This window comes from Carcharodon carcharias, chromosome 3 (genome assembly GCF_017639515.1).
Source record: "Carcharodon carcharias isolate sCarCar2 chromosome 3, sCarCar2.pri, whole genome shotgun sequence".
In the NCBI taxonomy this organism is placed as follows: domain Eukaryota; kingdom Metazoa; phylum Chordata; class Chondrichthyes; order Lamniformes; family Lamnidae; genus Carcharodon; species Carcharodon carcharias.
The window spans coordinates 74,563,391-74,583,082 of NC_054469.1; the positions used below are offsets into that span (position 1 = coordinate 74,563,391).

The 19,692-nt window shown below is 42.4% G+C and overlaps 1 protein-coding gene across 4 annotated transcripts in view; it reads left to right on the forward strand.

Moving 5' to 3' along the window:
- Positions 1 to 19,692, forward strand: part of LOC121276465 (ankyrin repeat and IBR domain-containing protein 1-like) — a 145,926-nt gene that overhangs the window by 22,064 nt on the left and 104,170 nt on the right. For all 4 annotated transcript variants that reach the window (XM_041184898.1, XM_041184899.1, XM_041184897.1 and 1 more), the window contains one exon: positions 9,526 to 9,787. In XM_041184898.1, the coding sequence (XP_041040832.1) occupies positions 9,600 to 9,787 (188 nt within the window). In that variant the 5' untranslated portion in view covers positions 9,526 to 9,599. The remainder of the gene's footprint in view (positions 1 to 9,525; positions 9,788 to 19,692) is intronic.

Here is a 19,692-nt window from a genome sequence, read left to right on the forward strand (position 1 = left end):
CTTCCTGTTAGCTAGCCAATCTTCTATCCATGCCAATATATTACCCCCCCTACACCAATAGATTTTATTTTCTGCAATAACCTTTGATGTGGCACTTTATCAAATGCCTTCTGGAAATCTAAGTACCGTACATGCACCAGTTCCCCTTTATCCACAACACATGTGGCTTATTCAAAGAACTTGGATAATTTGGTTAAACATAATTTCCCTAAACCATGTGTGTTGTGGCAGACAGGCTTTGGGGGATTGGGAGCTGAGTTACTTACCTCAGAATTCTGACCTGCTCTTGTAGCCACACTATTTATATGGCTTGATCAGTTCAGTTTCTGGTCAATGGTAACCACCAGGTTGTTGTTATTGGGGGAATTCAGCAATTGCAATGTCATTGATCATCTTGGGGAGAATGTTTTTTGACTCTGCCTTGTATGAGATTCTCATTGCCTGGCACTTCTGTGGCGTGAATATTAATTGCCAGTTAACAGCACAAGCCTGAATGTTATCCAGGTATTAGTGCATATGTCATGGATTACCTCAGTATCTGAGGAGTTGCAAATGGTGCTGAATATTATGCAATAATCAATGAGCTTCCTCACTTCTGACCTTTATGATGGAAGGAAGGTCACTGAGGAAGCAGCTGGCGATGGTTTGGCTTAGGACAGTACCCTGAGGAACTCCTTCAGTGATGTCCTGGTACTGAGATGATTTGCCTCCAACAACCACAACCATCTTCCTTCGTGTTAGATATGACTCCAGCCACTGGAGAGTTTTCCCTGGTGCACATTTACTTCAATTTTGTCAAGGCTCCTTGATGCCACACTCCGGTCAAATGTTGCCTTGATGTCAAGGACAGTCAGCCTCATCTCGTCTCTTGAGTTCAGCTCTTCTGACTATGTTTGGGCAGGACTGTAATGAGTTCCAGAGCTAATTGCCTTGGCGGAATCCAAACTAAGCATCAGTGAGAACGTTAGTTCTGTGTAAGTGCCGCTTGATAGCATGGTCAGTGACACGTTCCGTCACTTTGCTAATGATCAAGAGGAGGCTGGTAGGGCAGTAATGGGCTAGATTCAATTTATCCTGCTTCGTAGATAGGATGCACCTGGGCAATTTTCCACATTGTTGGATAGTTACCTGTATTCTGCCTGTCCTGATATTATGCTCACTTCCCTAAATAGCCCCTTAGTGACAATTGGTGCACTTGGCCCTCATTACCAAAACCAGATCCAACAATGCTTTCTCCCTATTTGGGCTGAAACATACTGATGAAGGAAATTCTCCTGAATGCCATTCAGAAACACTTTCCCCCCACTCTCTCCCGAGCAAAATCCCTGTCCTTTGCACCATTACTATCCCAGTCAATGTTAGGATAATTAAAGCCTCCCATTATCAGTAATGCATAGTTTTTGACCATATTTCTCCCATTTTTATTTTAAATTCGATTGTCATTTCTAATCTCATCTTCCAATGTCATGGAGCTGTACTGGAACAGCTTGGCTAGGGCCTGAATATTTCTGGAGCACAAGTCTTTGTATTATTGCCAGGATGTTGTCAGGACCCATAGCTTTGGTATCCAGTGCCTTTAACCGTTTCTTGATGTTGCGTGGAGTGAATCAAATAGGCTGAAGATTAGCATCTGTGACACTGGGGTTCTTATGAGGCGGCCAAGATGGACCATCCACTCAGCACCTCTGGCTGAAAATGGCTGCAAGTGCTTCAAACTTGTCTTTTATATTCATATGTTGGGTTCCCCCACCTTTGAGTGTGGCGATATTTATGGAACCTTCTCCTGTTCATTGGAGAACGGAGTCGGGAGTTAAAAGAACATTAAAGGGGCATGACTGAGAGCAGAACCGGGAGTTAAAAGAGTGTCAGAAGGAGCAAGACTGAGAAACACAGTAAATTGTAGTATACATAGGAATTATTCTAAATTAAGGTAATGAATAAAATAAATTAGTAAATACTGAAGCAACCACTTTATATAAGTATAATGTATGTCAATGCAGCTTGACCATGTGTAAATATGCATCTTGCGGGCTGTGGAAAGCCGTGTAGGCACAAAATGCCCTCAATGGCTACATCTGCGGGAAGTGTCACCAGCTGCAGAAACTTGAGCTCCGAGTTGCGGAGCTTGAACGGCAGCTGGAGTCACTTTGGTGCATTCACAAGGCTGAGGATTACGTGGATAGCATGCTTAGAGAGGTGGTCATATCTCAGCTTAGAAGTACACAGACAGAGAGGGAATGGGTGACCGTCAGAGTATCTAAGAGAAACAAGCAGGGAGTGCAGGAATTCCCTAAGCCTATCTTGCTCTCTAACCGCTTTTCCATTTTGAATTCTAGCGAGCAAGATGGTTCCTCAAAGGACTGTAGCAAGAGCCAAATCCATGGCACCACAGGTGGCTCAGCTGCACAGGAGGGGAGGAGGAAGAGTTCAAGTGCTATAGCAGTAGGGGATTCCATAGTTCCGGGAGCAGACAGGTGTTTCTGTGGTTGGCGACATGACTCCAGGATGGTATGTTGCCTCCCTAGTGCCAGGGTCAAGGATGTCACATAGCGACAGCAGGACATTCTTTTGGGCAAGGGCGAACAGCCAGAGGCCATGGTCCACAGCAGTAAGAAAAGGGATGAGGTCCTGAAAGCAGATTTTAGGTAGTCAGGAAGGGGATTAAAAAGCAGGACCTCGAGAGCAGTAATCTGTGCTAGTGCCATGTGCTAGTGAACATAAGAATAGGAAGATTGCGCAGTTCAACACGTGGCTGGAGAAATGGAGTAGAAGGGAGGACTTTAGATGTCTGCGGCATTGGGATCTGTTCTGGGCAGGTGGGACCTTTACAAGAAGGACAGGCTACACCTTAACAGGACTGGGACTGTTGTCCTCGCAGCGAGGTTTCCTAGTGCTGTTTGGGAGGGTTTAAACTAGATTGGCAGGGGGGAGGGAACCTGGGGGGAAATTCAGAATGCAGAGGAGAAAAACTGGCAGTGTGGCTTAGTGAAGTAATTTTGGTGAAAGATGGCATTACACTACCGGAGAGAGAGGCTGTTCCAGTGGGGTCAAGGACAGAATCTGTCTGGCTAGAGGTAAGGAATGGAAAAGGTGCAATAACACTGATTGGAGTACAAAAAGACCATCAATTTGTGGAAGGGATGTGGAGAAACAAATTTGCAAAGAAATTATGGAGAGGTTCAAGAGTTATAGAGTAATCATAATGGGGGAAACTGGGATAGGAATAGTACAAAAGGACAAGAGGGGCGAGAGTTCCTGGAATGTGTTCAAGATAATTTTCTATAGTATGCTTCTAGTCCTGCAAGAGGTCATGCACTTTCGGACCTGGTTCTGGGGAATGAGTTGACCCAAGTGGATCAGATATCAGTAGGAGAGCCTCAAGGCAACAATGACCATTGTATGACAAGTTTTAAGTTAATCGTGGAAAAGGACAGAGAACAATCCAGAGCAGGGATAATTGTTTGGGGGAAGGTCAACTTCAGTGGGATGAGAATGCATCTGAGTCAAGTGAGCTGGAATCAAATGTTGGCAGAAAAGACAGTGGCTGAACAATGGGCCACCTTCAAAGAAAAAGTGTTGCAGGCAATGCCAAGGTATATTTCCTTGAAGGGGAAAGGTAGGGCAAATAAATCCAGAAACCCTGGATGACGAGAGATATAGAGGTAAAGATGAAAAGGAAGAAGTGCACATATGACAGTTGTCGGCTAGAAAATACAATGGAGAATCAGGCTGAATATAGATGTGAAGAAACTAATAAGAAAAGCGAGGCAAGAGGAATGAAAAGAGGCTGGCAGTGAACATGAAAGGGAATCCCAAGGTATTCTATAAGCATGTAAATAATAAAAGGGTGGTAAAAGAAAGACTAGGGCCGATTAGGGACAAAAAAGGGTACTACAATGTGGAGGCTGGAGAAATAGTGCAGGTATGAGTGAGTACTTTGCATCTGTTTTTAAAGACCGAGGAGAGAGGAAGTAACTGGTACACTACAAGAACTTACAATCGAGAGGAAGGTGCTTTTGGAAAGGCTACCTTTACTTAAATTAGATGAGGTAGCAGGATTGGATGTGATGCATCCAAGGGTACTGAGGGAAGTGAGTGGAAATTGCAGAGGCACTAGTGATAATCTTCCAGTCTTCCTTAGACACACAGATGGTGCCAGAGGACTGGAGAACTGTGAATGTTACACCCTTGTTCAAAAAAGGGTGCAAGAATAAAGCTGGCAACTACAGGCTGGTCAGTTTGATGTCAGAGGGTAGAGAAACTTCTAGAAACTATTACTTATACAAGTACAAGATAATTAAGGAAAGCCAGCATGGATTCATCAAGAGAAAATCATGTTTAATTAACTTGCTGGAGTCTTTTGAGGAGGCAACAGAGAAGGTTGATAAAGGAAATGCTGTTGATGTGCGTATGGATTTTCAAAAGGCATTTGATAGCGCAGACTTGTGAGCAAAATTCTATGTCATGGAATAATAGGGAAAGTAGGCACTTGGATAAGAAATTGGCTGAATGACAGGAAACAAAAGTAGTAATAAATGGTAGTTTTTCAGATTGGAGGAAGGTTTATAGTGGAATTCCTCAGGGGTCAGTGTGGGGACCCTTGCTCTTCCTGATATATATTAATGACCTAGACTGGTGTGCAGGTCATGATTTCAAAATTTGCAGATGATACGAAGATTGGAAATGTCACCTGTGATGGGGATAGTCTTGAACTTCAAAAGGGCATAGACGTTGGTGGATTGGGCAGACAAGTGGCCGATGAAGCTCAATGCAGAGACATGTGAAGTGATTCATTTTGGGAGGAAAGATATGGTGCCAGCTTTATTCTTGCACCCTTTTTTGAACAAGTGTAACATTCACAGTTCTCAAGTCCTCTGGCACCACCTGTGTGTCTAAGGAAGACTGGAAGATTATTACTAGTGCCTCTGCAATTTCCACTCTCACTTAATTGGTAAAAGAATTAAATGTGATGTGAGGAAATTTTTTCACCCAGAGGGTGGTTGGAGTCTGGAACAAACCTCCTGAAAGGCTGGTGGAGGCAGGTTTGATCGAGGTATTCAAAAGGGAATTGGACTGCTACCTGAAAAAAGAGAATGTGCAAGGCTACATAGATAAGACAAGGTGGAATGCTTTTTCAGAGAGCCAGTGCAGACTTTATGGACCGAATGGCCTCCTTCTGCCTTGTAAAGACACTGTGCTTAATTGCCTACCACCATTGATGACTGGATGTGGCAGGAGTGCAGAGCTTTGATCTGATCCATTGGTTGCGAGGAAGAACTTTTTTATGCAGCGATTGGTTATGACCAGAAACTCGCTGCTGTTGAGGATGGTGATAGCCGAGACACTAAAGGATTTTGGAAGGAATTTTTAAATTATTCATTCATGGGATTTGGGCGTTGCTGGCCAGGCCAGCATTTATTACCCATCCCTAGTTTCCCCAGTTCAGAGCTCATTGAAGAGTCAACCACATTGCGTGGGCCTGGAGTCCCATATAGGCCAAACGAGTTAAGGATGGTAGGTTTCTTTCCCTAAAGGACATTAGTGAACCAGATGGGTAAATTTAAATGGACGCTTAAGGAAAATAAACCTATAGGGATTGAGTGGGGGAATGGAACTTGCTGAATTGCTGTTTAGAGAACTGGCCTGGACTCGGTTGGCTGCCCTCCTGTGCTCAAATGACCCTGACTTTGTGGGAATTTACTTCGACTGTACCTGAACCATTTTCTCTTTATAGGTGGTGCCAATTTTGCCTGCCAATCTTTGATTGCAAATTACTAGATCCGTTCCAAGCCCACTGAACTTGGCCCTCAACCAATTTTTATTCATTTATGGGATGTGGGCATCCCTGGCTAGGCCAGCATTTATTGCCTAACTCTAATTGCCCTTGAGAAGGTAGTGGTGTGCTGCCTTCTTCAACTGCTGCAATCCATCCGTTCGAAGTACACCCACAGTGCTGTTAGGAAGGGAGTTCCGGGATTTTACCCAAGTGAGTGAAGGAATAGCGATGTCAGGATAGTGTGTGGCATGGAGGGGAACTTGCAAGTTGTGGTGTTCCCATGCATCTGCTGCCCTCGTCCTTCTAGGTTGTAGAGGGTGCAGGTTTGGAAGGTGCTGTTGATGGAGCCTTGGTGAGTTGATGTAGTGCATCCTGTAGATGGTATACACTGCTGCCATTGTGCATTGGTAGTAGAGGAAGTGAATGTTGAAGGTAGCTGATGGGGTACCATTCAATTGGGCTGCTTTGTCCTGCATGGTGTTGAGCTTTTTGAGTGCTGTTGGAATTGCACTCAGCCAGGCAAGTGGCGAGTATTCCATCACACTCCTGACTTATGCCTTGTAGATGGTGGACAGGCTTTGGGGAATCAGAAGGTGAGTTACTCTGTGCAGAATTCCTAGCCTCTGACTTGCTCTTGCAGCCACAGTGTTTATATGGCTGTTCCAGTTCAGTTTCTAGTTGATGATAAACTCCAGGATGTTGATAGTGGAGGACTGAGTGATGGTAATGCATTAAATGTCAAAGGGTGATGGTTGGATTCTGTTTTGTAGGATATGGTCATTGCCTGGCACTTATGTGTTGCACATGTTACTTGCTACTTATCAGTCCAAGACTGAACATTGCCCAGGTCTTGCTGCATAAAGATATGGACTGCTTCAGTATCTGAGGGGTCACAAATGGTGCTGAACATTGTGCAATCATTCACAAACATCCCCACTTCTGATCTTATGATGGAAGGAAGGTCATTGATGAAACAGCTGAAAATGGTTGGGCTTAGAGCACTACCCCGAGGAACTCCAGCAGCAATGTCTTGGGTCTGAGATGATTAAAGTATTAAGTATTTTTACACTGGATTGTTCTTTATTTTTTTCCATAGGTAATCTAATTATTATGGCATTATCACTTCCCTTAATGACCCCCTACTGACAATTGCTGTACTTGACCTACCTCATTCCTGGAATCAGATCTAACAATGCTTTTCTCCTTTAATAAAAACAAAAGTGCTAGAAAAACTTAGCAGGTCTGGCTGTGGAGAGAGAAATAGTGTTAATGTTTCGTATCCAATATGACTCTTCTTTGGAAGCACCTTCTGTTTTTAATTACAGATCCCCAGCATCCGCAGTATTTTGCTTTTATTTTATTGCTTTCTTCCTTGTTAGGTCTGAAACATACTGATGAAGGAAATTCTCAATGCTATTTAGAAACATTTCCACCACTTCCCCACCCCAAATCCTTGTCTTTTACACCATTACTATCCCAGTCTATAAAAGTCCCTCATTATTAATATTCTATAATTTTTGTGCATATTTCTCCCCCTTTTTATTTTAAAATGCAGCTATCTCATTTCTCATCTTATTTTATGTCCATCTGATCTGTCTCAGTGGTAAACATTGAAGCAAAATAGTTCTTCAGTATTACTGCCATTTTGCTATCACTGGTTGATATTTTATCCTGCCCACCCTTCAGTGACCCTGTACCCATCCGGTCTTGCCTTTTACATATACCTGTGGAACATTTTGCTATGTTACTTTGTTTTCCTTGGCAAATCAATTTTATAGTTTCCCTTTGTCTTCCTAATTGCTCCTTTAACTTCTAGCCATAACAGCACAAAAGGAGGCCATTCAACCCGTTGAGTCCATGTTAAACTTCTCTCCTAATCTTTCCTTAATTCCCTTGTCATGATCACCTCTGTTGTCCATTCACTTAGTGTATGCCTCTTTCTTTACTCAATTTTTCTTTTTCCCATCAATGGTGTTCCATTAGTGTTTAGTTCTTTTTTAATGGAATACATCTTTCCAAATTCTTTTATTTGAACAATTTATTTTCCCAAGTTGTATTCTCAACCTCTTAAAATCGGCTTTTCTCCAGTCTATTACCTTGATCTTTGCCATACTTGTGTCCTTCTCTGTTGTTATGATTAAGCAGGTGATATTATGGTCTCTATTGCTTAGATGTTCCTTGACTTTTAATTTTCAATGTGCTCTGGTTTATTCTCAATTCCTAGAACCGGTGGCAAATCCTCTGTTTTTGGGCTTCCTGGACACTAGGTTAGAAAGAAGTCCTGTGCACATTGCTGGAATTCCATTCCTTTATCCTCTTTACCTTCCTCCTTTGACCAATTAAATGCGAGGTAGTTGAAATTCCCCATAATGATTCTGTTTTTCACTCATTCCCTAAATTTGTTTGTACATTTCTTCCTCTACTTCCCTTACTCCTTGGGTGGTCTGTTGACTCTGCTATTGGAGTAACTGTTCCCTCGTTATCTTTTGTCTTTATCCACATGGATTCTATTTCTGTCTTACTGAAGACTTCATGATTTTCTACTACCACTATAGTACCTCTAATAAATATAGCTACTCCACCTTTTTCCTCTATCTCTCCTAAATATACCATACCTTGCAACATTTAAGTCCCAATTTCTCTGATGCCACATTTTTGTAATACCTACAAGTGTCTGGTTTCTCTCAGATTATTGTACCCAATTCCCCAGTTTTATTATGCACAGTGTGCACATTGCTGTACAGATGGTTTAATACGTTTTTAATAGCACTTCCTCTCACTTTATCTTAACCATCTTTTTCTACTACTGGTCTATAACTCTAATTTATTCCATGCCATTATGTTTATAACTTTCTATAGCTCCACAATCCCACCTCCATTCCTTTATCTCCAACCTCTTGTTCCACCTTTTGCCCCACCATTCATATCTGCCTTCTGGAGTTTAACTCCCTAGAATTTCCTCCCTAGACCTTTTAACCTCCTTTTCAAGATACTAGTTAAAAATCCAATTTGTTGACCAAGCAGTTGTTTGCTCTCCGATCTTTCTTCCTTTGATTCCCTTTTCCCTTGTGAGACAGCTTAGCACTTTTTTCTTTAAGTATAGGTGCTATATAAATCAAGATTGATGGCAACAATCAAGTATGAAAAACAGCTTTTAATTGGTCTTATCTCAGTTGCTTTTTTCTGTCGGTATAACTTTTTTTCCTTCAAAGAGTCAGTTAAGAGTTAATATTTCAAAATATTTCATAGTTGAGTCTTTTGGAACACAAGCATAGTCCACTAATAATCAATTAGAGTTCACTAACGGTGAGCTGTAAATCAGGAAATTGGTTTGTTAGGCAATTGACTCTTTTGCTTAGAAGTGGCTATCCATCCATCACCTTGGACCTTGGATGACGGTGTGATGGGAAACATGATGAGTAACAAAGTTGCAGGCTCAGAAGCCTCTGGAGTAAAGATTTTTTTTCCACTCTTGAGCTAATATTTTAATTAGCTTGTAAGCAATTAATAATGACCATTTTATTAAGTGAAATAGCAAACTTGACAATACACAGTTCTGTATCTGTGGTATTATGCCTTAACTACAAGGAAGTGGCTTGAATTGATTATTGGGAATAAAAGCTATATGTACTCGAGCACTTCATTGCTAAACTCACTGATTATTGAATCATTGTGAATAATTTGTATAGGGATGTAAAAGCATTGCAACTTGACAGGTGCATCAGCTTGAAATCTGTTGTTTTCTGTAGGATGTGAAGCATGCTGTTGGAGATCAGCATGTCAAGTGGCTGAAGCTGAAAGTGCCAACAATTGTCAATAAAATATGGGGAACACCACAACTAAATTCCGCAAGGCGCTCATAAATGGCGATGAATCCTTGGCTTATCAATTGTATGAAAGCAATCCTCAGTTCAAAGAGTCCTTGGATCCAAATACCTCTTATGGAGAGCCTTATCAGCATAACACCCCCCTTCATTATGCTGCCAGACATGCTATGAGCAAGTTGCTGCGGTGAGTATTCAACCTGAATTGCTTAATTTGTGTTTGAAGATTTAAAAAGCTCATGACTTGAATTTGTCACATTTGTAGTTTAGCTCCATAGAGATTGCTTCATCCAAGTGATCCTAACTGACTGTGTTTTATACTGGAGTTTATGTGAAGAGCTTCCATAAATCAAATTATGCAGTGAGATTTATTGAATTATCTCAATCTAAGGGCTGAGTTTTCATAGTTAAAAATCTGCAGGAGAAAAGGATTGCTAGAATCTCTTCAATACAGTTGAAGGTAAAACTGATGTAGGGGAGAATAAAATTAAAACTTAGACTCATAGACGTCTACAGCAGAGAAGCAGGCCATTCTGCCCATCGCGTCCGCACCAGTCAACAAAGATCTGACTACACTAATCCCAGTTTCCAGCACTTGGCCCATAGCCCAGAAGGCCATGGTAATGCAAATGAATATCTAAATATGACTTAAATGTTACGAGAATCTCTGACTCAACCATCCTTTCAGGCAGAGTTCCAGACTCCCATCATCCTCTGGGTGAAACTTTTTTTTCCTCAACTCCCCTCCTAGCCTTCTACCTCTTACCTTAAACCTATGCCCCCTGTGGAAAAAGTGCCTTCCTATCCACCCTATCTATGCCCCTCATAATCTTATTACACCTCTATCAGGTCCCCTCTCAACCTTCGCTGCTCTGAGGAAAACGACCCCAGCCTATCCAATCTTTCCTCATAGTTCAGACCCTCCAGCCCAGGCAACATCCTGGTAAATCTCTTCTGCAGCCTCTTCTGTGCCATCACATCTTTCCTATAATGTGGTGACCAGAACAGCACACAATATTCCAGTTGTGGCCTAACCAGCATCTTATACAGTTCCAGCATAACTTCCCTGCGCTTGTATTCTATGTCTTGGCTAACAAAGGCAAGTATCCTAAATGTCTTCTTAACCATCTTATCTACCTGCCCTGCTACCTTCAAGGATCTATGGATATGCACACCAAGATTCCTCTGATCTTCAGTACTTTCCAGGATCCTACCATTCATAGTGTAATCCCTTGCCTTATTAGCCCTCCCCAAGTGCATTGCCTCTCACTTTTCCAGGTTGAATTCCATTTGCCACTGCTCTGTCCACCTGACCAGTCCATTGCTTTTTTTCTGCAGTTTACGGCTATCATTTTCACTATTTACCACCTACCAATTTTCGTGTCATCCGCAAGCTTCTTGATCCTATCCCCTACACTTAAGTCCAAATCATTTATGTACACCATAAACAGCGAGAGCCCTGGCACTGAGCCCTACGGAACCCCACTGGAAATAGACCTCTAGTCACAGAAACATCCCTCTACCTCACCCTCTGCTTCCTGCCTTTCAGCCAATTTTGGATCTAACGTGTCACTTTACCTTGGATCCCATGGGCTTTTACTTTCTTGATCGGTCTGCCATGAGGGACCTTGTCAAAAGCCTTGCTAAAGTCCATGTAGACCACATCAAATGCATAATCCTCATCAACACCCCGGTTATCTCCTCAGAAACTTTAATCAATTTTGTCAGACATGACCTTACCTTAACAAATCCATGCTGACTATCCCTGATTAATCTGTGTCTTTCCATGTGCAGATATATTCTGTCCCTTAGAATTCTTTCTAGTTACTGCCCCACCACCGAGGTTAGACTGACTGGCCTGTAATTTCCCAGTCTATCCCTTCCTCCCTTTTTTAATAATGGGACAACGTTAGCAGTCCTCCAGTCTTCTGGCACCTTACCTGTGGCCAGAGGAAATTTGAAAATTATTGCCAGGGCCCGCGATATCTCTTCCCTTGCCTCCCTCAACAGCCTGGGATACATGTCACCTGGGCCTGTGGATTTATCCACTTATAAGGCTGCTAAACTGGCGAGTACCCCCTCCCTCCCCCTCTCCCTCTATATGTTAATTTCCTTTAATACCTCACAGTCCTCCACCCTGATGTCTAAACCTGCATCGTCCTTTTCCATTGTGAAGACTAACGCAAAGAGTTCATTGAGGAATGTACCCACGTTTTCCGGGTCCACACACACATTACCTCTATGGTCCCTAATTGGCCCTACCCTTTCCCTAGTTATTCTCTTGCTCTTTATATATTTTTAAAAAACTCTTTGGGTTTTCCTTTATTCTACCCACTAATGCTTTCTCATGCACTCTTTTAGCTTTTCTAATTTCCTTTTTAAGTTCTGCTCTACACTTTTTATACTCCTCTAAGGACTTTGCCATATTGAGCCCTGGATATCTGCCATAAGCTTCTCTTTTTTTCTTAATCCTAACCTTTATGTCCCTTGACATCCAGGGTTCTCTGGACTTGGTCCCACCTTTGTCTTTATGGGAATACATTTGCCCTGTACTCTCGCTATTTCCTCCTTGAATTCCCCCCACTGCTCTGACACAGTAAGATCTGCAAGTAGCTGCTCCCAGTCCACTTGGGCCAAATTGCATCTCATCTTAGTAAAATTATCCTTTTCCCAGTTTAGAACTTTTATTCCTGGCCCAACCTTATCCTTTTCCATAACTATCCTAAATCTAATTGAGTTAAGGTCACTATCTCCAAAATGTTCCCCTACTAAAATGTCTTCCAGCAGCCCAGACTCTTTTCCAAATATTAGGTCCAGAACTGTCCCTCCCTTGTTGGGCTTTCTACGTACTGGCTAAATAAGTTCTCCCCTTTGCAACTTAAGAATTTTGCTCCCTCCCTACCTTGCACACTAAAACTATCCCAGTTAATATTTGGGTAATTAAAACCCCCTACTATTACTGCCTTATTATTCTTACACTTCTCTGAAATTTGATTACATATTTGATTCTTTATCTCTCACTGACTGTTTGGGGGCCTATAGTACACATCCAATAGAGTGTTTGCTCCTTTTGTGTTTTTTACTTCTACCCATATGGCTTCATTTGATGATTCTACCAAGATATCACCCCTCCTCACTGCTATAATTGATTCTTTGATCAATATTGCAACCCCCACCCCCTTGAATCCCCCTCTCTATCTCTTATGAATACCCTAGAACCAGGAATGTTGAGCTGCCAATCCTGCCCTTTTAGCCAAGTCTTGGTCATAACTATGATATCATACTCCCACGTGCCTATCTGTGCCCTCCGCTCGTCTCTCTTATTCCTCAGGCTCCTTGCATTAAAATATATTCCATTTAGCCTTGCTAAACTCACTACTTTCTTATCTAGCCTATGTTTCCTCTGTCTGAAATTTCAGACTCATTTACTAGCGTTTTAACTTCTAATTCTATCTTTGCTTCTCTCCCCTCTGAACTACTTTTCAGGAACCCATTCCCCTGCCAATTTAGTTTAAATCTGCCCCAACAGCATTAGCAAACCTCCCTGTGAGGATGTTGGTCTTGTTCCTGTTCAGATGTAACATGTCCAACTTGTACAGGCCCCACATCCCCCAGAAACGGTCCCAATGCCCCAGAAATCTAAAGCCCTCCCTTCTGCACCATCTTGTTTACAAACCATGTTTGTATTATGCATAGGTGTTTGAAACATCTTGTGGATACGTTTTGGGATTTTGTTTCCTTTCCAAACAATGATGTAGACCAGGGGTCAGCAACCTTTCAAAAGTGACATGCTAAGTCTTCATTTGTTCACTCATATTTAAGATTTTGCATGCTAGTAATACATTTTAAAATTTAAGTTTTTATATATAATTAAGCTATTGTTGTATGTAAAGTAACTAAGGTTTTTAAAAGCTTCATTTAAAATTAAATTAAAACACAGGTCTTACCAGTTTAGTGTGAGCCTTGCCCTTGCTTTTCCTTGCTGAGTTTTCCAATGTCTGGCAGGTATTTTTTCATTCATTCATTTATGGGATGTATGTGTCGCTAGCTAGGTCAGCATTTATTGCCCATCTGTAATTGCCCTTGAGAAGGTGGTGGTGAGCTGCCTCCTTGAACCACTGCAGTCCATGTGGTGTAGGTACACCCACTGTGCTGTTAGGGACAGAATTCTAGGATTTTGACCTAATGACACTGAAGGAACGATGATATGGTTTCAAGTCAGGAAGGTGAGTGGCTTGGAGGAGAACTTGAAGGTTGTGGTATTCCCATGTATTTGCTGCCCTTGTCCTTCTTAATAGTATTGCTTGTGGGTTTGGAAGGTGCTATCCGTGGAGCCTTGGTGAGTTCCTGCAGTGCATCTTGTAGATGGTACACACAGCTACTGCTGTACGTCACTGGTGAAGGAAGTGAATATTTGTGGATGGGGTGCCAATCAAACAGGCTGCTTTTGTCCTGGATTGTGACAAGCTTCTTGAGTGTTGTTGGAGCTGCACTCATCCAGGCAAGTGGAGAGCATTCCAACACATTCCTGACTCGTGCCTTGTAGATGGTAGACAGGCTTTAGGAAGTAAGGAGGTTAGTTACTCATTGTAGGATTCCTAGCCTCTGAGCTGCTCTTGTAGCCACAGTATTTATATGACTAGTCCAGCTTAGTTTCTGGTCAATGGTCAAATCCCCAGGATGTTGATAGTGGAGGATTCAGTGATGGCAATGCCATTGAATATCAAGGGCAATGGTTAGATTCGCTCTTGTTGGAAATGGTCATTGCTTGCCACTTATCAGCCCAAGCCCAAATGTTGTCCATATCTTACTGGATATGGGTGCAGACTGTTTCTGTATTTGAAGAGTCACAAATGGTGCTGAGCATTGTGCAGTCATCAGCGAACATCCCCACTTCCAACCTTGTGATGGAAGAAAGATCGTTAATGAAGCAGCTAAGGATGGTTGGACCTAAGACACTACCCTGAGGAACTCCTGCAGCGATGTCCTGGAATTGAGCTGATTGACCTCCAGCAACTACAACCATCTTCCTTTGTGCTCGGTATGACTCCAGCCAGCAGAGAGTTTTCCCCCTGATTCCCATTGACTCTAGCTTTGCTAAGGCTCCTTGATGGTACACAGTCAAATGCTGTTTTGACGTCAAGGGTAGTCACTCTCACATCACCTCTTGAGTTCAGCTGATTGGGCCATGTTTGGACCAAGGCTGTAATGAGGTCAGGAACTGAGTGGCCCTGGCGGAACCAAAACTAGTCATCAGTGAGCAACTTGTTCTTAAGCAAGTGCTGCTTCATAGCACTGTTGTTGGCCCCTTCCATCACTTTACCGATGATCAAGAGTGGACTGATGGGGCTGTAATTGGCCAGGTTGGATTTGTCCTATGTTTTGTGTACAGGACATAGCTGGGCTATTCTCCACATTGCTGGGTAGATGCCTGTGTTGTAGCTGTACTGGAACAGCTTGGCTAGGAGCGCAACCATTTCCGGAGCAGAAGTCTTCAGTACTATTGCCAGAATGTTGTCAGGGCCCATAGTATTTGCAGTATCCTATGTCTTCAGCCATTTCTCTGTCACGTAGAGTGAATCAAATTGGCCGAAGACTGGCATCTTTGATGCTGGGGACCTTTAGAGGAGGCCAAGATGGATCATCCACTTGGCACTTCTGGCTGAAGATTGTAGCAAATGCTTCAGCCTTATGTTTTGCACTGATGTGCTGGGCTCCTCCATCATTGAGGATGGGGATATTTGTGGAACCTTCTCCTCCAGTGAATTGTTTAATTGTCTACCACCATTTGCAACTGGATGTGGCAGTACTGCAGAGCTTAGATCTGATCCGTTGGTTGTGAGATCGCTTAGCTCTGTCTATCACTTGCTGTTTCTGCTGTTCAGCATGCAAGTAGTCCCGTGTTATTGCTTCACCAGGTTGACACCTCATTTTTAGGTATGCTCAGTGCTTCTCCAGGCATGCCCTCCTGCATCCTACATTGAACTAGGGTTGATTCCCTGGCTTGATCGTAATGGTAGAGTGGGGTATTTGCTGGTTCGTGGAGATACAGATTGTGGTTGAGTACAGTGCTGCTGATGGCCCTCATATATGCCCAGTCTTAATTTGCTTGATCTGTTCAAAATCTATCCCACTTAGCACAGTGGTAGTGCCACACAATGATGGAGGGTATCCTCAATGTGAAGGCGGGACTTAGTTCCCACAAGACCCATGTGGTGGTCACTCCTACTGATACTGTAATGGAACGATGCATCTGCGGCAGGCAGATTGGTGAGGATGAGGTCAAGTATATTTTTCAATCTTGGTTCCCTCACCACCTGCAGCAGACTAATCTAGCAGCACTGTCCTTTAGGGCTCGGCCAGTTTAGTCTACAGTGGTCCTAACGAACCTCTTGTTGATGGACATTGAAGTCCCTCACCCAGAGTCCATTCTGCACCCTTGCCACCCTCAGTGCTTCCTTCAAGTGCTGTTCAATATGGAGGTGTACTAATTCATCAGCAGAGGTTGAGGGGAGGGTGATACGTGGTAATCAGCAGGAGGTGTCCTTGCCCATGTTTGATCTGATGCCATGAGACCTCATGGGGCCTGGAGTCGATATTGAGGATTCCCAGGCAATTCCCTCCCAACTGTATACCACTGTACTGCCATCTCTGCTGGGATAGTGATGGTGGTGTCTGGGATTTTAGCTAAGGTACGATTCCGTGAGTATGAGACAGCTCTCCCAGTTTTGGCACAGCCCCCAGATATTAGTAAGGAGGGTCAACAGGACCTAGTTTGCTGCTTTCCGGTGCCTAGGTCAATGCTGGGTTTCATCCCTTTTCGACTTTTTAGCAGTTTGGTATAACTGAGTGGCTTGCTAGACCATTTCCGAGGGCGTTTGAGTCGACCACGTTGCTGTGTGTCTGGAGTCACATGTAGGCCAGATCAGGTAACCAGGTGGGATTTTGCAGCAAATTACTGTGGTTTCATGGTCCTCTTTTAATTCCAGATTTTTACTGAATTCAAATTCTGCCATCTGCCATGGTGGGATTTGAATCTGGGTGCCCAGATCATTACCCTGGGTCTCTGGATTACTAGTCCAGTGACAATGCCACTATGCCACTGCTTCCCCTAAACTATTTGGATACTTTTTTAAGTTGCATACAGGCTTCTGAGTGATCAGTTGTTGATCGGCTCTGGGAGGGACAGAGGACTGACTTCATGTGTGAAAATACCTGTTAGTGGATCCAAATGCTGAAAGCATTTTCAAACAGTTAATTTTCACTGGCAGGGATGCCCAGGTCAGAATAGACCCCCCATGATCTCTCTCAGTAGCTTCAAGTGCACTCCACAGATCTCTCAACTTCTGATGTCCACAATTCTACTTCGTCAAGAAAGGCTTTCTCATGCTTTATTTGAAAATGATGTTGAACACTTGATGTGTGGAAAACAACACTTTGTCAGCAGACAAATCCATGAAGGCTGAAATGAACGGACATCTAACTTTGCTTTCTTAGGAGCTGGCGTTTTGTCAAATGTACCCCTCAATTTACCCGCATTACGTGATACTGATGTAGGCAGCAAATGAGACTTACAAATATCTCAGTAATGAATAAAACACAAGCACTTACTATTTAAATTCTATAAACTTTTATCAATGTAATGAGCCTTCTCAGGATAAGTAAATGACAAAATATTAGATTTAAAACGTTATGCCGTTAATTGAACTAGCAGTGCAAGTGCTACTTGCAATAATCTCACCTGCCACCTTTGTCATGCATGTCATGGCTAATCGACCACACCACAACACACACACACAAACACAACCCCCCACCCCACCATGTAGTCAATCATCTCAAAGCCTGCAGGCTGAGGAGAGAGTGTTTATGTTTGTCCCAATGAACATAGGAATGCATAGGATGTCATTTATGATTTTAAATAAGGGTGTTTTGATACAATGGTGGGGCAATCTGATTGGAGGGCTTCAAACATGTGTAAAGATTTGGAAAGTGACTTGTTCAAGGACTTTGGAGTGGAAAGGAAGCTTGGAGATAGGGTGATTGTTTGCAAGGACTAAGGTGTTAAGGGTTTTTTGTTTGAGGAGAAAGATTGTGGCAGATTTGAAGGAGAGGGAACAGTCCCTCAGAAGAAAATTATTGACAAAATCAGCTAATATTGAAGCCAGGAAGGGAAGTGAATGGTTAGCAGTTTAGTGAGTAATGGAATCAGAATATACTGACCTATTTTAGTATAATGTGAAATCAGGAAATGGAAGGGAGGGAGGAACTCAAGAAAATTGCAGTCACCAAGGGAGTGGCACTGAGCAAATTGTTGGAGCTGAAGGCTGACAAATCTCTGAGTCCTGATGGACTTTATTCTAGGTTATTAAAAGGAGTGGCTGATGAGATAGTTGAATTGTTGGTTTTAATTTTCCAAAATTGACTAGACTGTGTAAAGGTTCCTTTAGATTGGAAAATAGCAAATATAATTCCTCTATCCCAAAAGGGATAGAGACAGAAAGCAGGGAACTACAGGCCAGTTAGCTTAACATCAGTCATAGGGAAAATGTTGGAGGTATTCTTAAAGACATTGTAGCAGGGCACTTGGAAAAATTCAAAGTAATCAGGTAGCGTCAACATGGTTTTATGAAAAGGAAATCACGTTTAACCAATTTATTGGAGCTCTTTGAAGAAGTAGCATATGCTGTGGATAAACAAGAAACCAGTGGATGTATTGTACTTAGATTTTCAGGAGGCATTTGATAAAGTGCCATAACAAAAGTTATGGTGAAAAATAAAAGCTCATGATGCAGGGTTAGCATAGCTAACAGGGAACAGAGAATAGGCATAAATAGGTCAGTTTCTGGTTGGCAAAATGTACTAGGTGATGTGCCACAGGATCAGTGCTGAGACTTCAACTTTTTATGAATGATTTGAATGAAGGGACCGAAAGGATGGTTGCTAAATCTGCTGATGAAGCAAAGATAGGTAGGAAAATTGTGAAGAGGACCTACGAAAACTACAAAGGGATATAGATAAATAAGATGAGTGGGCAAAGACCTGGCACATGAAGTATAATGTGGGTAAATATGAAATTGTGCATTTTGGCAGGAAAAATAAAAAGGAAGTATTATTTAAATGGTGAGATATTGCAGAGCTTTGAGATTCAGAGGGATCTGGGTGTCCTAGTGTCTGAATTGCAAAGGGTTTATATGCAGATACAGCAAGTAATTAGGAAAACTAATAGAATGTACATTGCAAGGGGAATTGAATACAAAAGTAGGGAAGTTATGCTTCAGTTATGTAGGGCATAGATGAGTCCACATCTGGAATACTGTGTACAGTATTCCTTATTTAAGGAAGGATGTAAATGTGTTGGAAGCAGTTCAGACAAGGTTTACTCAACTAATATCTGGAAGTGCGGGGGGGGAGTTGTCTTATGAGGAAAGGTTTGACAGTTGAGGCTTGTATCCACTGGATTTTGAAGAGTAAGAGGCAAATTGATTGAAACATATAAGATCCTGTGGGTTCTTGCCAAGGTGGATGTGGAGAGGATGTTTCCTCCTGTGGGAGAATCTAGAACTAGGGGGTCACTGTAAAAATAAGGGGTCGCCCATTTAAGACAGATGAGGAAATTTTTTTTGAGGGTCATGAGTCTTTGGAAGTCTCTTCCTCAAAAGGCAGTGGAAGCAGAGTCTTTGAATATTTTTAAGGCAGATGTAGATAGATTCTTGATAAGCAAGGAGATGAAAGGTTATAGGGGTAAGGTGTGAATATGGAATTGAGGTTACAATCTGATCAGCCATAATCTTATTAAATGACGGAGCAGGCTCAAGGGGCCAAATGGTACACTCCTGTTCTTAATTCGTATTTTCGTATGAAATTATTTGACAGTAAAGCTTTTCATTCTTTGAAACTTATTTTCTATTTGGTACTGATTTTATTGGGGAGCCATAGCTGGTGTTGAATCTGATGCATCAGGTGATCACAATAAATTTTGCATGTGGCAGTGCAATAATTAATTTCACTGTGACTCAATTTATGAAACTGCTGCACTATGGCTTCTCTTGGGTTCCTATTCTACTTTGATTTTTGCTGTTAAGAGAAATTGGA